At 45.3% G+C, this 18,825-nt stretch overlaps 1 protein-coding gene across 4 annotated transcripts in view; it reads right to left on the bottom strand.

Annotated features, from left to right (window-relative positions):
• LOC137630428 (ADP-ribosylation factor GTPase-activating protein 1-like) overlaps window positions 1-18,825 on the bottom strand; it is a 159,765-nt gene that overhangs the window by 118,625 nt on the left and 22,315 nt on the right. For all 4 annotated transcript variants that reach the window (XM_068361891.1, XM_068361893.1, XM_068361892.1 and 1 more), the window contains exons 3-7: window positions 11,622-11,735; window positions 11,269-11,380; window positions 10,935-11,094; window positions 10,667-10,781; window positions 6,549-6,659 (exon numbers count right to left, since the gene is read on the bottom strand). In XM_068361891.1, coding sequence (XP_068217992.1) covers window positions 6,549-6,659; window positions 10,667-10,781; window positions 10,935-11,094; window positions 11,269-11,380; window positions 11,622-11,735 — 612 coding nt within the window. The remainder of the gene's footprint in view (window positions 1-6,548; window positions 6,660-10,666; window positions 10,782-10,934; window positions 11,095-11,268; window positions 11,381-11,621; window positions 11,736-18,825) is intronic.

Here is an 18,825-nt window from a genome sequence, read left to right as displayed (position 1 = left end):
TTTGGAATGAATTAACTAGGTGTGTAGAAGGACTGGGTAGAAGGAATTATGTAGTTGTTATGGGTGACTTAAATGCTAGAGTGGGTGCTGGAGAGGTAGAAGGTGTCATTGGGAAGTATGGCGTACCAGGTGAAAATGAGAGTGGTGAGAGACTGGTAGATATGTGTGTTGAACAAGAGATGGTAATAAGTGCTAGCTTTTTTAAGAAGAAAGATAAAAATAAGTATACATGGGTAAGAGTGGCAAATGGAAGAGTAGTAGAAAGGGCATTGATGGATTATGTGTTGATAACTAAAAGAATGTTTGGAAGATTGAAAGACGTGCACGTGTTTAGGGGTATGGCTAACGGTATGTCTGATCATTTTTTGGTGGAAGGAAAATTGGTTGTAGCAAAAGAGTGGGGGAATAGAGTAGGTGGATGTAAAAGGGAGCTAGTGAGGGTTGAAGAGCTAATAAAACCTGGGGTAAAAAGTAAATATCAGGAAAGGTTGAAAATGGCATATGACGAGGTGAGAGTAAGAGAAACTGGTAATTTAGAGGAGGAGTGGAAGTTAGCAAAAGAAAATTTTGTTGGGATTGCAAGTGATGTATGTGGCAAGAAGGTTGTTGGAGGCAGCATGAGGAAGGGCAGTGAATGGTGGAATGAAGGAGTGAAAGTAAAAGTGGAAGAGAAAAAGAGGGCTTTTGAAGAATGGCTGCAGAGTAATAGTATAGAGAAGTATGAAAAATATAGAGAGAAAAAGGTGGAAGTAAAGCGCAAGGTACGTGAGGCAAAGAGGGCAGCTGACCTGAGGTGGGGTCAGGGACTGGGTCAGTCATATGAAGAGAATAAGAAGAAGTTTTGGAAAGAAGTGAAGAGAGTAAGAAAGGCCGGCACAAGAATTGAAGAAACAGTGAAAGATGGAAATGGAAGGTTGTTAAAAGGAGAGGAGGCAAGGAAAAGGTGGGCGGAATATTTTGAAAGTTTGCTGAATGTTGAGGATAATAGGGAGGCAGAGATAATTGCTGTTCCAGGTGTTGAGGTGCCAGTGATGGGAGATGAGAATGAGAGAGAGATTACAATAGAGGAAGTGAGGAGAGCACTAGATGAAACGAGAGTAGGAAAAGCATCTGGTATGGATGGTGTGAAAGCTGAGATGTTGAAGGAAGGGGGTGTGACTGTAATTGAATGGTTGGTGAGATTGTTTAATGTGTGTTTTGTGTTGTCAATGGTACCAGTAGATTGGGTCTGTGCATGTATTGTACCACTATATAAGGGTAAGGGAGATGTGCATGAGTGTTGTAATTCAAGAGGTATTAGTTTGTTGAGTGTAGTTGGAAAAGTGTATGGTAGAGTACTGATTAATAGGATTAAGGATAAAACAGAGAATGCAATCTGGGAAGTACAGGGGGGTTTTAGAAGAGGTAGGGGTTGTATGAATCAGATTTTTACAGTTAGGCTGATATGCGAGAAATATTTAGCAAAAGGTAAGGAGGTGTATGTTGCGTTTATGGATCTGGAGAAAGCATATGATAGAGTTGATAGGGAAGCAATGTGGAATGTGATGAGGTTATATGGAGTTGGTGGAAGGTTGTTGCAAGCAGTGAAAAGTTTCTAAAAAGGTAGTAAAGCATGTGTTAGAATAGGAAATGAAGTGAGCGATTGGTTTCCGGTGAGAGTGGGGCTGAGACAGGTATGTGTGATGTCGCCGTGGTTGTTTAACTTGTATGTTGATGGAGTGGTGAGAGAGGTGAATGCTCGAGTGCTTGGACGGGGATTAAAACTGGTAGACGAGAATGATCATGAATGGGAGGTAAATCAGTTGTTGTTTGCGGATGATACTGTACTGGTAGCAGACACAGAAGAGAAGCTTGACCGACTAGTGACAGAATTTGGAAGGGTGTGTGAGAGAAGGAAGTTGAGAGTTAATGTGGGTAAGAGTAAGGTTATGAGATGTACGAGAAGGGAAGGTGGTGCAAGGTTGAATGTCATGTTGAATGGAGAGTTACTTGAGGAGGTGGATCAGTTTAAGTACTTGGTGTCTGTTGTTGCAGCAAATGGTGGAGTGGAAGCAGATGTACGTCAGAGAGTGAATGAAGGTTGCAAAGTGTTGGGGGCAGTTAAGGGAGTTGTAAAAAATAGAGGATTGGGCATGAATGTAAAGAGAGTTCTATATGAGAAAGTGATTGTACCAACTGTGATGTATGGATCGGAGTTGTGGGGAATGAAAGTGATGGAGAGACAGAAATTGAATGTGTTTGAGATGAAGTGTCTGAGGAGTATGGCTGGTGTATCTCGAGTAGATAGGGTCAGGAACGAGGTGGTGAGGGTGAGAACGGGTGTAAGAAATGAGTTAGCGGCTAGAGTGGATATGAATGTGTTGAGGTGGTTTGGCCATGTTGAGAGAATGGAGAATGGCTGTCTGCTAAAGAAGGTGATGAATGCAAGAGTTGATGGGAGAAGTACAAGAGGAAGGCCAAGGTTTGGGTGGATGGATGGTGTGAAGAAAGCTCTGGGTGATAGGAGGATAGATGTGAGAGAGGCAAGAGAGCGTGCTAGAAATAGGAATGAATGGCGAGCGATTGTGACGCAGTTCCGGTAGGCCCTGCTGCTTCCTCCGGTGCCTTAGATGACCGCGGAGGTAGCAGCAGTAGGGGACTCAGCAGTATGAAGCTTCATCTGTGGTGGAAATGTGGGAGGTTGGGCTGTGGCACCCTAGCAGTACCAGCTGAACTCGGCTGAGTCCCTGGTTAGGCTGGAGGAACATAGAGAGTAGAGGTCCCCTTTTTTTGTTTTGTTCTTGTTGATGTCGGCTACCCCCCAAAATTGGGGGAAGTGCCTTTGGTATATGGATGGATGGACAATGGTACATCTACTATGCATTATGGATTATGCATCATAAGGGTAAATTTGCTGCACAGGACTTCTTGGTAAACATTAAGTGGTGGTGTATATAAACCACACAGTATTTTTTACGTATTCTATTTGCACATAGCAGTAGTACAGTACCATATATTTCATAGAGGAGTTAATATATGTATAGAAGTTCATTAAAAATGAACTAGGAAAAGTAAACTACACAAAATAAGTAGTTACAGGCTACACATTAGGTGATGAGTAGGAAGAGTGGCAAGGCGATCAAATGACAACACCAATCACTTACAAGCGACGTGTCATCTTACCTAACCTAATTAAGCTGTACTGTAGTGAGGATACAATACTGTACATATATTACAGTAATATGCACAACAGTATTCAAATGTTGTTAGTTAGGATCAACAAGTGTTTTGTTGTTAAGTATTGATTAGTAAACATGGTGACAACTTAAAGAGTTATGAATTGTCTTACCTTAGGTAACATAACATACTAGTGCATTGTAGCAGTGCTAGTAATGTACAATTACTCTTGTACTGTACAGTAATACAAACTATAATAGTATGAGAGCAATGCATTTAATTTACGTATTTAGTGTGCTAGTCGACTGCATGTAGGCAGTGGTCAGTTGGCTATACTAGGGTTATTATTAAGAATAGCTAAAGCTTATAATCTGAGCTTTTCCTAGGGAGGAATTCTGACAGCGCACACAATGCCTGGTAAACCTGAGGTGGTGATGAAATATTTCTCTGTCTCAATTGTCTGGGAGGGAAGATCTTTTTGGCCCAACTTGAGGGGCCTTCTTAGATCTGTACTCAATCCAGGGCCAAACTAGTAAGATTCCGTACATTCCAACTCCAAAAGGTCTCGAAACGTGAGGGGCACCAAAGCATTGACCAGTAACTGAGGTCCTACCTGAAGCTGGAGACATGGTTGCCACACCACATTAATCCAAGAACCTCCACAAAGGAACACACTGACTCCAGGTTCTCTACTTCAGTTGATACCAGGCCAAGGTTCGAAACCTCTTGGGCAAGAAAAATCTGAATAATCCCTCGCAGTTAAAAGTTCACCAGGATGATCCTTAAATCTGTTCCCTCTCAAAGAACATGAGTGTTTTGTCCCAAAGACAGAACAAGCAATGTAGTTAGGGGCTGATGAGGAACCATCAAAACAGGTACCCTGTATCCTTCCCAATGTTGATCAAAGTGGGGAGTAAGAAATGGCTCTATGCTCGTGAGCAAATGGTGACTGAGCTCCAAGCCACCAAACCATGGCCACTGGCTATGACGATGCCCTCAAAACGTGCCGTCCTCTCAATTCGGGATACCAAGGTATTCCAGTCAGAGATGGATACAAAGGTATTCCAGTCAGAGATGGATACAAAGGTATTCCAGTCAGAGATGGATACAAAGGTATTCCAGTCAGAAATGGATGCAAATGTACTTCAGTCAGAGAAGGCCAACAGAAAGAGTGCCATGCATCTCTGGCCAGCCTGGGTACTGGAATAGTCAAGCCAGCCATCTAGGGCCTGACTCGCATCCACCACCAATAAAAGAGAGGTGGTGTCATTAAGAATCCTACTGGACCTCTTATGAATGACCTCTTCACACTATTGCTTCTTGTTAGAAGTATAGTATCAGAATCAGAAGTTGTAGAGTAAAAATAGGAGTAGGAAGGAGGAGGAGAAAGAGCTGAAAGAGGAAAAGGAGCGAAGTCAATCACTTCCTTTTCTTACCAATTTTTACCACAGGTTCTATAAGCAGAATATTTGATGTATGAGACCATCGATGATGATGTTCCCCAATGGGGAGAAACCACAGGCATCGTTCAGACAGGAACCACTGGTGTCTTTTTTGAGTGTCAATGAGTGTGCCCACCACTTTATCTGTGACAATTGTGGCCACATTCGCCGACACTCGTAATTGATAGCAGTAGGGATAACAGGATACATAGGCACAGAGGTGACTGACACAGTAGAAACAAGCCCAAGGGTGATTGACACGGCAACGAGAAGCAAAGCTATGATTAGCACAGCAGAAACAAGAACAGGGGTGATTGATACAGCAGTGACAAGCACAGGGGTCATGGCCATCAAAATATTACTAAGTTTCACTGGCACCGCAGCCTTCTTACAACCTTTCACCAGTGGGAGCCTTCTTAGGCTTAAGGTCCACTGTGGGTATCACCTTTGGGGTAGCTGGCCCTGTGGGAATCACCTTTTGGGTAGCTGGCCCTGTGGGAATCACCTTTAAGGTAGCTGGCCCTGTGGGCAGTGGCACTGGGATCACCATTTATTTTACTGGGGTCATCGATGGACTTACTGGCACTACGAACATTGGGAAGCTGGAGCCTTAGCTACCAGTTTCCTCAAAAATGTCAAGAGCCTACCTGCAAAACCTAAGGATGGCCTGGCCTTCATTAGCTCAGATTCATTGTAAGCAATCTGCACTGCTATAGTAGAGCTTCCAGCATATGCCTGGTATGCAGTAACCACCGGGGAAACTCAACAAAACCCTGAAAAACTCATCATGCACATCTGAGTTCTACCAGCTCCTGAAGCATAATTTAAGGGGAAGTTTCAGCAACAGGCAAACCTGTTGAGAAGAGAAAGGAGCTAAACAAACTCAATGGCATCATCTTGGGCATTCCAAAAATGATGCCAGACCAGACTTAACCTTCTTCCTCCTCAAAGGATAAGCCTGCAACTGAATGGGAGGCCATGCTTTCCACGTGGCACATGGGGATGATTGCAAACAATCATGCCCCCTACAAGATACAGTAAACAATATATGAATTTTCAGCTCTTCTTCCCATGAACTGGTTGCAGCGTCTCCCTTTTCCCAGCATTTATGAAATTCCTGCTTCACTTTCATTACTTATGCAAATTTAACAACCAGCCATTTACTTCTGTAAAGAAAAAAATCAAAACCTTTGTATAGATTGCAACACAACATCTGCATATGTTGCTGCTGGTGACAAAAGTGAAGTCTTTGACAAAAAGAGCAATGTTAACTATCTCATTAACAAATTCAACAGCCATTCCAGTTCTGCTGAAGACATTCCTTATTTCAAAGGAACAAAGGTTTGTATTCTTGTAGGAACAAATGTAACCAGAAAAGAGGAAGAGAACAAGCCAGAGCATAAAGTTGTGATGGATGGATAGGCACCAAAAGAAGAAAATTGTTGCTACCTAAGTGACAATGGAAAATGTAAAAGGAATTGAGAGGGCAATAAGAAAACAAGCACAAGATTCATGGCAAGAAGGCACTGGGAAAATCCTATTACAAAGAAGGGAGTTTTAGAGCAATATGGTGACCAGAAACTGGATAATAATTTTACATTTCAACCATTGTGATAGATTGGGTATTTGATGAGAAAGGGTGAAAAACAACAGTGCAGAAGAAAGACTAGAAAATCATGCTCAAGATAGAAAAGCGTGAAAGAGAACGCAAATCATGCCTAACACGAGTGAAAAATCCTACGTCAAATGTAAATGGTGATGAGTGTACCTCATTCAACATTTTATAGTATTGTACCAACAAATTCAGAGCAGATATCATTCTTACTTTATTCCATGATATCTAGTGCTCTCTTTGACAATCTTTATGATATCAGTAGTAGAAATCTTCCCTGAAATGTAAGATTAGTCTCCAAACCATCCACATTAACAAATAAAAAAATACAAACTAACCTTATCAGTGATTACATGGCTATACTCAGTAGCTTTTTCTGCTGCTATGGAGGAATACTCTACGGCCTTTCCTGCCACCTTAGTGGCTCCTATAGAAAGCAAAGACCAACCCTGGAAAAGAAGTGATATTCATGAATATAACATGCAATGTAATAAATAGTACAGTAATTCAAACTTTTTTTTATGTACTTCTGTACAAAATCTTAATCAACAAAAATATGTATTTTGGGTTAATATGCTGTGTAGTCTCCCTAAACTTTTCTGTAAATGGCTAGAACAAGAAATATATGACATGAATACCAGAGAAATATTGCTCTAGGGCCATATTAGGGCCTTTGAGTGTATAAGAGACCTTCAAGTTCAGGCACTATTAAAATTGACATAGCACCTTTAAAGATGAAACTGTATGCTATGGGTGATGTGCCATTACTACATCATCACGAAGAACCCTCACTACAGTTGACGATAACTCAACCTGCATATCAACTTGCGCCCAGCCTCTATCTAATTTCCCATTGTCAAACCGTGTACATCGGTCCTAGCTTACTGTTCGTGAAGTGAGGAATTTTAGAATACTGTGTGATTAAATAACAGGAATCAGGTTTTGGTTGGTTATCCACTATTCTTAATAATTGCGTTAACATAATTTGGGTTTAAATTTTGGTCGTGTGTGCCGATGATTATGTACTTGTGAGTTTTTAACTCACTATTCTTACTGCATTATTAGCCGTTAGAGTACTCCTTGGCTTCTTAAAAACATGAAGGGGTTATAATTGTTTTGCTTCCCCATTTCCCAATGTTAAAATCTTATATCCCTCTCTAGTTGAATAATAAATCTGGATTCCTTATTTTGTCAATTTTATCTTGCATAACCTAATGACTTGACTTCTTTCATAACTCTGGTCAATCTTAAAATTTTTGGCAATTAAATTACCAGCATAATATAAAAAAAAATTAAATCTGTATTTTTCCTAGCTATACAAACCTGATTCCTTTATGTAGAATGTTTAATATAAAGGACTCAGGTTTGTATAACTAGGAACAAATCAGAAATTTTTAACCACATATGGTTATCAAGCTTTCTCCTACAAGTAACTTTATGAGCCAATAGTTCAACTCCAAAATGATCAAGGAGAGGACTAATCAAGTATGACCCCCTGCTCTTACCAACCGTGAAGGATCAAATGTTTACATGAGGGTTACGGGAAGAGATAGGTTGTCAAGTTTTGGTGAATAATTTCTGTCGAATGCTCCCCATAGATACCCACTAAGGCTCAATATGATAGTTGGGGGAAGGGTCCAGTCATTTTGTGAGCCCATCTCTCTTTTAGATATGTGGCCATGGTATTTGAGGAAGGGGGAAGGATATATACTATCCCTCTCCTGGGTGATGTGAAAATAACTGAGGTTTTAGATGTAAATTTTTTTTATAATTACACATGAATGAAAGCAAATAGTGTGAAAATATATCCTGGGACATTGTCAACAATTCTATTTGTTTGCAATATATCCAGTCCGATCAAAACCAGGATCCACTTGCAAAATGTTTGCAAGAAAATGCAGCCTTCTCCCTTCAACGTGGGTGAAAGGATTTGCCAAGATCGTTGGATCTGCTGAGTATTCAGCCAGAAATGACCTTCTGGATTTCTTCTGCTCTGCAAAACCAGATGTAGCAGTTAGAGGGCTTTGGAAAAAGGGTCTAGGTAGCCCAGGCCCCTTTCCAAGTACAGTATGAAGTTCCTTCAAGAGAGGAATGTATTGCTTTTGCCATTCCATCTGTCAGCATATCTCATTGTTGTGGCAGTGCCCCATCCAGACCGACAAGCCTCCATCCAAAATGGACCTCGGATTAGAACTTTCTTCTGGAGATGCTAGCGCTGCAAGTTATGAAACTCCAAATAGAACTTCTATAGAACTAGCTCCAAATGTGAATTCTCAGGTAGTGGCAAAAGATGCTTTAAATCTGTATTGGAATAGATGGTCCTCAATCATACGTTCCCTCCAACAAGTTTGATTTCATAGGCTTTGTACTGTATATCCTTCAGGATTTACAGGGACAGCTGTGCTAGTAGCTCCACTGTGGCCAAAAGCCAGTGGTATCCACTGATTCAGCTGCATCAAAAATTACAGTGTCATTATCTTTGCATCCACCTTCTTGACACACAAGGTTTTTCTCTCCCGTATTCAATAGAGGGATTTATGAACTCACAACATGACCTATTTGATGAGCTGCAAGAAGTCTTAATCCACGATACAATAACAATCAATGTAGAAGCATGGATGGCCTTTCTGAGAATAGGTCACCTTATCCGAGAATCGCAGACTTCTTTGCTTCTTTTTGGTCCACCCCTTTGAGGATAGAAAGCTTCAATCAGCAATGATCCTGTCATACGAATCTGCAGTGACAGAACCTGTCAAGCGTTGTTTTAGTCTTGGACATGTTTCATAACATCACCAAGAACTTTGTCTTGCATAGATGATTTCCACCAATACCTTGCAGTACCTTGGTTTCTGGAAAGGGTGCTTTGAGATATTGGCAAAGTTAAATAATTCATTCATCACCATAAAAGATTTTTTTGCAAAAATCCATACTTTCATAGCTTTAGCCACAGGAGCAAGGGTCAGTGAACTTGTTGACTTATGGAGAGATCAGGAGTTCATTTTTATATTCCCGGTTGTCTTTTAATCTTTACCCCTCATCTCTCATTTTTAACCAAGAGCCTTTTAGAGATGGGATCAACTTTACATTAGTCGTAAGACGGGAGAGTGCTACCTCTGACCAGATACTAGTTTGTTTCATATATCCAGCCATCAAGTCCCTTTCAACAGGGCTATCCATATTCTAATGGCTGCCCTAATTAAAACTGCTGACCCAGTCTCCATCCCTAAAACTCACAATGTGAGAAAAATTGCTGCTTCACCAGCATTCATTGCTCATCTACAACTTCAGGACATCCACAGCTTTATGGGTTTGGTCTGGGCATAGGGTATTCATTAAACACTACCTGAAGCAAATCCAAACAATACAAATTCATGTGAGGTACTTGGCTCATTCGTGACTCCTATAGGTGGAACCTGGAAAGGAGGATCAATTCACCCAGTTCCTTCAGTGGAAGAGTGATAAACACACCCAGTGTTGTCTGTTGTCCTCCCTCATGAGAAGAGTCAGATTTGTTAATTTTTCTTCTCGCCTATACAAACATCTGTAAATCGTTGTATGTTGTTACTTGGGGGTAGACAGTTGTTTTCTATGATGCAAGAGTCTACTGTACTCAATTAATGCTCTGCTAATAGTCCTTGGAAACCACACAGCATATTAACTACAAAAAGAGGGTTTTTACAATGGAAAAACCTATTTTTAGGGATGTGTTGTATGGTCTCAAGGACCCTCCTTACTCCCTTGCCTTGTGAGCAGGAGCAGAACGATTGATTTTCCCTTTGAAATGAAAGATGGAAGCTGGGTGCAGGTTGATGCGCTGGTGGAATCATCTCCAGCTGAGGCGGGGATTCTCAGCAATGATGCAGTAATGACATGTTACCCATAGCATATAGTTTCAGCATTGGAGATGCTGGACCAAGTTCAATAGTGCCCGAACTTGGTCTCTGAGTACCTGCTTTGCAAACGCAATAAGCTGGAGAGAATATTTCTTTGTTACACTGGATTCTAGACTTTCACATGAAAGCCCATGGAGATCACACAGCACCTCCAAATAAATAGATATCACCTTCATCAAATTCCCTATACCAAATAATTGCGGATGTGAACTCCTTATACATTTACTGTACTATAAAAGCAACAAAAGAAGTACACAATTGGAATTACTTGGTAATGAGAAAATTATACATAACTATTTCTTAAAGAGTTCAGGCTATACAATTTCATCATTATCACACTCTTGTGTTTTACATGACTCTTGGCCAACTTTAAAAGCTTGTTTAATTATCAATACAATCCACTGGAATTCATACCTTTCTCCCAGGAAACAATGAATGTTAGAAGGTGGTAACATATACAGTAAATGTATCAATATTAGACCAGTAATTCTTATTGAAGCCTTTGAATTATTAATTTTAATTTTCCAGTGTACCATATTCACACAACAACAACATTAACTTACAGATGATAAAGAGTTCACAGCAGTATCAAAAAATTCTGTGGATGCACTCTTCGGAGGAGGGTTAGGACAGTTGCCAAACCCTGAATAACGTCCTCCCTGAGAAGGCGGCAAATTACTGCCAAAAAAGAAAAAAAAAAAAGTAAAAAGTTAAAACTCAATATTGTACTTTACTTGACAATAAAACTTTGAGAGTAAAATTCTTATTAATCAAAACTAATGAAACCACAAAGAGGTAAGATGCCAATAAAATCAGCCTGAAAACACTTACTCTGGTCTATGGGCATTTTCCTCTTGTACCTTTGAAAAGAATGCTTCTGTTTGACTCTTGATGCTAGGATCCTGGTAGCCTCCTTGGTATCCCTTCTGGTAGTCCTGGTATCCCCCTCCATCTCCATAACCATTACTACTAGATGCAAAACTATTTTGACCTATTTGATAGACAGGCTTTAATTAATAACATTATTTTTGGTTACTAGCCAGTTCCTAAATACAGTAGTGAACAATACTCTTTCATGGAGAAGAAATTAAATAATTCTAAGTATGGGTAACTAAAATAAACTAAGATGAAATTTTCGCAAACTTGATTCTGAAATGTACATTACCTGAGGATTTGAAAGCTGGCGTTGAGGTAGACTTCGGGATAGAACTAGAGTGATAGTTACGAGCAGAAGAACTCTCAATACTCCATTGTTTTCCTTGTGCCAATGCAGTGATCTGGTTAAGATAAACAATTCAAATATTTAATAAAAAATTTATTGATTAATATGACTAAATATATGGGAAAATGAGACATAATTAGTACCTTATAAAAAGTGTAAAATAAACAATATTCAAACACTCGTATATACTGAATGGTAACTCAAACTGAAAATTTTATAAAATGTATAAATTACACTGATTAAAATGAGAAGTGATAGAATGCTAAAAAAAAGATTAATATATTCTACAAACTAACCTTATCCCTGTAAAGAGCAGCAGCACGTGTATTGTATTTTTGTTGCATGGGAGAATGATGATCATAGTCATCCTGTGATTTGAGGAACTCTTTGGCTCTTCTGTTGCCACCAACCTGTTTGAAGAAAAAGAAACAGGGAGATAAAGATAAAATCTATAATTTTGATACTGACTTCTAATAGAAAAGGCTATTAACTGCAAGTAAAAAATTGATGACCTATAAAATAAAAATTGAATGAAATTGATCTCTTGCCACAATTTCTCACTCACAAGGACACCACTACACTGACATATAACATAAGGTGAACGAAAGCAGGAAGTTCCAGGGCATAAACCAACATGATACAGAATCAAGTCATGATTAATAACCTAAGAGATAGCCTTATCCAAAGAAGGGAAGATACATTTCATTCAAGGTAATTACAGTATGGAAATGACAAATTCGGAGATAATTTGTATTTTTCCTAACCATACAAACCTTAGCTATTTACATAGGGTATTACTTTCGGCGTAGCTGAAATGACGAGCCATTAGATTTTTAACAAGGGTTAACTACCCCCGCGCTAGTTAGCAGGGGGTAGGGAAGGGGTAGCTTGCTACCCCTCCCCCCCACCCACTGGTGAGTTGTCTCACTTCACTTAGAGGTAGGACTTGACTTGGGGGACAGGGCTGGCAGGCAAATATGAGTAAACAGCTATGGTTTGTATGGTTAGGAAAAATACAAATTATCTCCGAATTTGTCATTTGTTCCGTAACCGAAATACAAACCACGCTATTTACATAGGGTGACTTACTCTTTAGGAAGGGCGGAAGGTCCCCACCCTTACTGGCTTTGGCTTTACCCGGGGACCCGAAATCCGAGTGAGCAGCACTTGAGAAAGGGGGTCCCTGCACCTCGCACTTTCATTGCTTGCGACAAATGTGCGGCCTACATAAGCTTGTGTGTGGAGGAAGTTGTGACTCGTCCTAGGAAGTTGACCTGGAGTTCTTTAGATGGAAATCTAGGCTAGGACGTTCCCAATACCACCTCGTCAGGGTATGGGGGACGCAAACAGTATTACAACTAATACTAGGAGCACAATGGAGCATGGTTTACCTGCAGAGGTTGAGGTCAGCTATGCAGAGACCAGGATGCTGCTTTCCCCAAGGGAGGGGAGAATGAAGAAAGAAGTAAGGGCCAGACATACTCTTTCAATTACGCAGACTAAAACCGGGTAACAATGCCCCCAACCTTCTCCTACCTGTCCATCAAGGAGCCTGAGGTTAGCCCAGCTGTTGTGCAGCCACCACAGGGCCAATAGAGAAGGTATCGAGGCTCCTGTGGGTCACGTCCTGCAGGTAGTGGGCTGTGAAGGTCGTTTGACGCTTCCAGACCCCAGCTTGTAAGACCTGCGTCACAGAGAAATTTCTCTTGAAGGCCAGGGACGTAGCGATGCCCCTGACATCGTGCGCTCTAGGGTGACGTGACGGAAGAGGGTCAGGATTCAAGGCGTGCTGAATAACCTTCCGAATCCAGGCCGAGATGGTGTTCTTGGTGACCCTCCTCTTCGTCCTTCCTGTGCTCACGAATAACGCTTGCACATGAGGACGGACTGCAGCTGTTCTTTTCAAGTAGCGCCTCAGACTCCTCACTGGGCAAAGTAACAGATGATCTGGGTCACTTGTTACAGAACGAAGACTCGTTACCCCGAAGGAGTCGAACCTAGGGTCCGACACCCCAGGGTTCTGAGTCTTGGCAATAAACTCAGGGACGAACCTGAACGTTACCTCCCCCCATCCCCTTGAATGGGCGACGTCGTAAGAAAGACCATGAAGTTCACTGACTCGCTTGGCCGAGGCCAAAGCGAGTAGGAAAGCCGTCTTCCAAGACAGGTGGCGATCAGAGGCCTGGCGTAATGGTTCAAACGGAGCTCTCTTTAGAGCCCTGAGGACCTGAACCACGTTCCAAGGAGGAGGTCTTACTTCTGACTGAGGGCAGGTAAGCTCATAGCTGCGTATGAATAGGGAAAGTTCTAACGAAGAGGAAATATCCACTCCTTTCAGCTTAAGGCTGAGCGATAGCCTTTCACCGCCGAGACCGAAAGGCGCATTTCCTCCCGTAAATACACGAGGAACTCCGCTATTGCTGGAATAGTGGCATCGAGTGGAGAGATACCCCTCCCACGACACCAAACACAGAAGACTTTCCACATCACCTGGTCGACCCCGATAGAGGACTCGCTCAGGTGGCGAGACATCCTGTCCGCAACCTGATGCGAAAATCCTCTCTCCGTAAGGAGACGCTGGATAGTCTCCAGGCGTGAAGCCGAAGCGAAGCTACGGCTTTGTGGAAGATGTTGCAGTGTGGTTGTCTGAGTAGTTCTCTCGGAAGCTCCGGGAACCATTCCGCGTGATGCCATAGAGGAGCTATTAGAGTCATGGAGAGATTGACCGATAGTCTGGTCTTGTTGAGCACCCTTCTCACCAGACAGAATGGTGGGAAGGCGTAAATGTCGATGTTGTCCCACCTCTGTTGAAAAGCATCTTGCCAGAGAGCCTTGGGGTCCGGGACTGGAGAGCAGTACAGGGGCAGCTTGAAATTCAAGGCTGTTACGAACAGACCTACAGTCAGGGAACCCCACAAAGTCAGGACTTTGTTGGCTATCTGAGGATCCAAAGACCACTCGGTACTCACTATCTGCGTCGCTCTGCTCAGACTGTCGGCGAGCACATTCCTCTTGCCCGGAATGAAGCGAGCCGAAAGTGTTATAGAGTGGATTTCGGACCATCTCAGAATCTCTACTGCAAGACAGGATAGCTGTTGAGAAAAGGTACCTCCCTGCTTGTTGATGTAAGCCACTACCGTGGTGTTGTCGCTCATCACCACTACGGAGTGGCCCGCCAAGGTCCGTTGGAACTGTTGAAGGGCCAGGAAAACGGCCTTCATTTCTAGCAGGTTGATGTGGAGGTACTTTTCTAATTCTGACCAGAGGCCTGAGATCCTTTGGTTCAGAATGTGGGCCCCCCACCCTTCTTTTGACGCGTCCAAAAACAGAGTCAAATCCGGGGGGAGGACAAGAAGATCCACTCCCTTTCGAAGGTTCTCGTCGTTCAGCCACCACCGAAAGTCCGTCAGTTCCGTGGATCCTATAGGAACCAGAAAGTCCGGACAATCGGATCCTTGATTCCACCGGGACTTTAACCGCCATTGCAGGGATCTTATCCTGAGGCGGCCGTTCGTAACTAGACGTGCCAGGGAGGAAAGGTGGCCTAGTAGACGTAACCATGAATGGGTTGGAAGCTCTTCCCGCCTGAGGAAAGGTTCTGCGACCCTCCTCATCATTGCTATCCTGTCGTCTGATGGAAAGGCTTTGTGGAGATCGGTGTCTAATATCATGCCTAGATATACCAGTCGTTGGGTCGGAAGCAGAGAGGACTTCTCGAGATTTACCATGATCCCCAGATCTTGGCAAACCTCCAGAAGCCTGTCCTGGTGTCGAAGAAGGGTCAATTCCGAGTCTGCCAGGATCAGCCAGTCGTCCAGATAACGGAGGAGACGTATGCCGTTCCTGTGCGCCCAAGACTAAATCAGTGTGAACACTGGTGAACATCTGAGGTGCTGTGGAGAGACCAAAACACAGCACCTTGAACTGGTAGATCTTGCTGTCTAGGCTGAATCTCAAGTACTTCCTGGAAGACGGATGGATTGGGATCTGGAAGTACGCGTCCTTCAGATCCAGTGTGCACATGAAGTCTTGCAGTCTCAAGTCTGACCGTGTCCGCTGTCTCCATGCTGAACGAAGTTTGTTTGACAAACTTGTTCAGGGCTGAGAGGTCGATGACCGGTCTCCAGCCTCCAGATGCCTTCTTTACAAGAAAGAGTCGACTGAAGAAACCTGGGGAGCCGTCGTCGACCTCCTGGAGAGCATCCTTCTTGACCATGGTCTTGACTTCTGCCTGAAGGGCTAACCCCTTTGCCGATCACATGGCATAGGAGTTCAGCGACACTGGATTCGCTGTCAGGGGAGGTGGAGATGTCGTGAATGGGACACGATAACCTTGGCCTATCACGGAGACCGTCCAAGAATCGGCTCCAAGTTGCTGCCACCTGTGCACACAACTTTTTAGGCATCCCCCCACAGGTGGACACGCAGGGGGATTGCCGATCCTAGCGCTTGCGGCCTCGGCCGCTGCCCCTAGGATTCTTTCCTCCCCTAGAGGACTTGCCGCGCCTTCTGTCCTTGGTTTGAAAGGGCTGCTGCTTAGACACCCCTGTCTTAGCTGCCGGAGCCTGCTTCGGTGTCTTGCGAGGCTGCTGTTGGTGTTGAGGCGCTGGAGGCTTGTAGGGCCGAGATGTAAGGGCCCTCTGGAGGAGAGAATCCTGATTCGATCTCCTCCACCTCTTAGCTGTTCGTTCTATCTCCTTGGGCTCAAGCAGATCTCTCCCAGTGATGGAGGAGTGCCTGAGCCTGCAGACATCCACAGCGGGGACCTTCGGATGGAACCTCTCGGTCACTGCGTCGTGACGCTTGAGGATCGAGTTAGCCCACAGGTTAGTAACCTGGTGAGCGAGGAACTTGATCGAATGCGTGCCTGAGAGGAAGGTCTCCAAGGCCTTCCTATTGCTCTCCTTGGATAAATCCTCAGAGCGCAATAGGATGCCCAGAGATCCAAGCCAAATGTCCAGCCACGAAGTTGCCTGCATAGCACTCTTCGCGACCTTCTCTAGGCTCAGGATCTCCGATGCCGAGAATGTCACTTGCCGAGCGGAGAGCTTCTTGAGAGAAGTTCCCCTGGTCAGCTCTTCTACAGAATGGTGAAGTGGAAGAGCCATACTGGACTCCCCCATGATCTCGAAGTACCTCCTCGGATGTACTCGAGGAGGCGGGAGGAGTTTGTGCCCGGCAGAAGAACGACCGGAGGAGGCGACCTCAGAGAGCTGGGCTTCGACCCTGTCCCTGGGCCCCTTCACCTCTTTGGACCAAGGCAAAGCTGCGCTGGTCATAGGGGGTTTCTGGGTGCCGTAGACTTGGTCTAGCACCGCGTCCTTGCCCTCTCGAGGGGCAGTCTCCAGGTCCTTAAACTTGTTGAGTTGCCTCATCAAGGTTAGGACCTGAAAGAAAGCGTGTTCTGACTCGAACTGGTCTCCTCCTTGCAGACTAGCAGCTAAGTCTCCGGTCCCCAAAGGCTCATCTTAGGGAGACACGTGGACGTTCTCCCGTGGTCTGGTTGGCTCTGGACGGATCCTGGATGACGATTTAGGAATCGTCTTGGAGTCCTTGGGCTCCCTCCTAGGAGGAATACAGGACTCCAGCAAAGAGGTCCGGAAGGGAGCTTCCTCGCGAGAAGTTTCTCCCTGACGGACCTCATGGGAGCCAACTTCTCCCGGGGAGAAGTTACCATGAAGTCCACTCCTCTCCTTCTCTTCAGCGGGGATGAGTCTGCCGTTGGTTTAAGTCCCAAATCAACGAGGGCAGGCTTCACAGCCTGAACCACTGCGTTCATTATGTGACGGAACCAAGGCTGACGGGTAACTGACGCAGTGTCAGTTATCCCTGCTGGAGGGAAGGGGATCTCCTGACCCTTAGGAGTGGACACCATGGGGCCTGCCTGAAAAGAAGAAAAAGAATGTTTCATGGACTTCTCCGTAGATCCTTCATGGTCCTGATCCTGGTAGGTAATCCTAGGCTTGCGTGGTGGCGATCCAAAGGAAGATCTGGAAGTAGGCGTCCCTATCAGTTGGCCGCGCTGATGATCCCTGCGAGAATGGGTGGGGATCGCGGCGACGCTCGCGCGAGAGAGCATTCGAGGGATCGCGCGCGGGCAACTTCCGAAGCGCGAGCGCGTTGCCGCGTGGAGAAGAATGCGCGTGGCTGCGTTTGCACGCGGGCGCGTTGGCGAAGGGACACGTGGGCGAGCAGGCACGTTGGCAAGGGAATGCGTTGGCGGGCACATGAAGGTGCGCGTGGGCGCGTAGGTGAAGGGGTGCGCTGAAAACTAGGTGACCGCTGGCAGCGCGTAGGAGAACGACGATGTTCGGGAGAGTAATGTCGCCAGCGACTTGGCGAGCGTTTGCCAGGCAGAGAGCGCTGGCGCGTTGGCGAGCGATGTCGTGTGGACTCCTGAGAACACAACGTAGAACGACGGCTCATACCACGGACAGGCGAACGACTGCGCACAGGCGATTTATCGCGCGGGCGAATCAGAGACCTGGGGTGATCAGCCTTAAGAGAGCGTTGGCGCTCAGGAGAGTGTTTGCGCACAGGCGAATGAATGAATGAATGAGTGATCGCGTGGGCGCGCAGGAGATCGTTGGCGCGTAGTAAGGTTACTGTGCGCATCCGAAGAGATGGAAGGAGACGAAAGCGCAGGCGAACGCTCGCGTACAGGAGCTCTAGATGGGCGCACCAGAGAGCGCGTGCGCTGTTGCGCAGGAGCAGAAGGGCGCGCAGGGGCGCGAGGGCGAGGCGACGGGATGGAACCCTTGCCTAAGTCCAGATCTGGCGATCGTGGATGCGGTGGCTATCGTTGGCGCGCTGGGCGAGCATCAGGAACAGGCTGCGTCGTAGCGCGGTTGCGCACAGGAGAAAGAAGGTGCGCCTTGCGCACATCAGGAACATGAGGGCGCTTCTGATTCACAGGAGACCTGCGAGAAGGAGAGCACTGGCGAGCAGGTGATCGCTGGCGAGTTGAGTCTTAAGACTGTAACTCTGGGGAGCGCTTGTGCGCTACTGCACGCGAACGTGCAGTTGGGCGCGCAGGGGAACCCTGACGCGCAAGGGACTTACCGTGGGTAGAGTCCCTTTCCCCCCGAAGGGATCGGTGCCTGTCGGATGACAGGGTGAGAAGGCGCCCCAAGCGCATCTGCAGCCAGGAATGGTGAAGGCAGGTCGGAAGGTCTGGCAGGCGAAGGAGATCGCGAACGATCTACGGAGAGGTCGAGGGACGATACTGCGACGGTCTGCTTCTGACGGGGAGGCTCCTCCTCAGGGGAAGGAGCAAGTGAGGACGATCCGAAGAGGCGCCTCCTAGCTCCCTTATAGGGAGAAGGAAGTCCTCTGCTGCGGAGAGGGCGACGGGCCTTACGACAAATTCGACCTCGAGGAAGGGCGTCCGAGTCATCAGTCCTTCGAAAAGGAGTCTCTGTCAGAGAGCTCCCCTGAGGGGGAGACCGTGGGACTCCCCTCCCCCCTCGAAGGATGTTCGAAGGGGGAAGGAGAGCCTTC

Source organism: Palaemon carinicauda, chromosome 38 (genome assembly GCF_036898095.1).
Source record: "Palaemon carinicauda isolate YSFRI2023 chromosome 38, ASM3689809v2, whole genome shotgun sequence".
NCBI classification, from domain to species: domain Eukaryota; kingdom Metazoa; phylum Arthropoda; class Malacostraca; order Decapoda; family Palaemonidae; genus Palaemon; species Palaemon carinicauda.
This window is presented reverse-complemented; position numbering and strand designations above follow the sequence as displayed.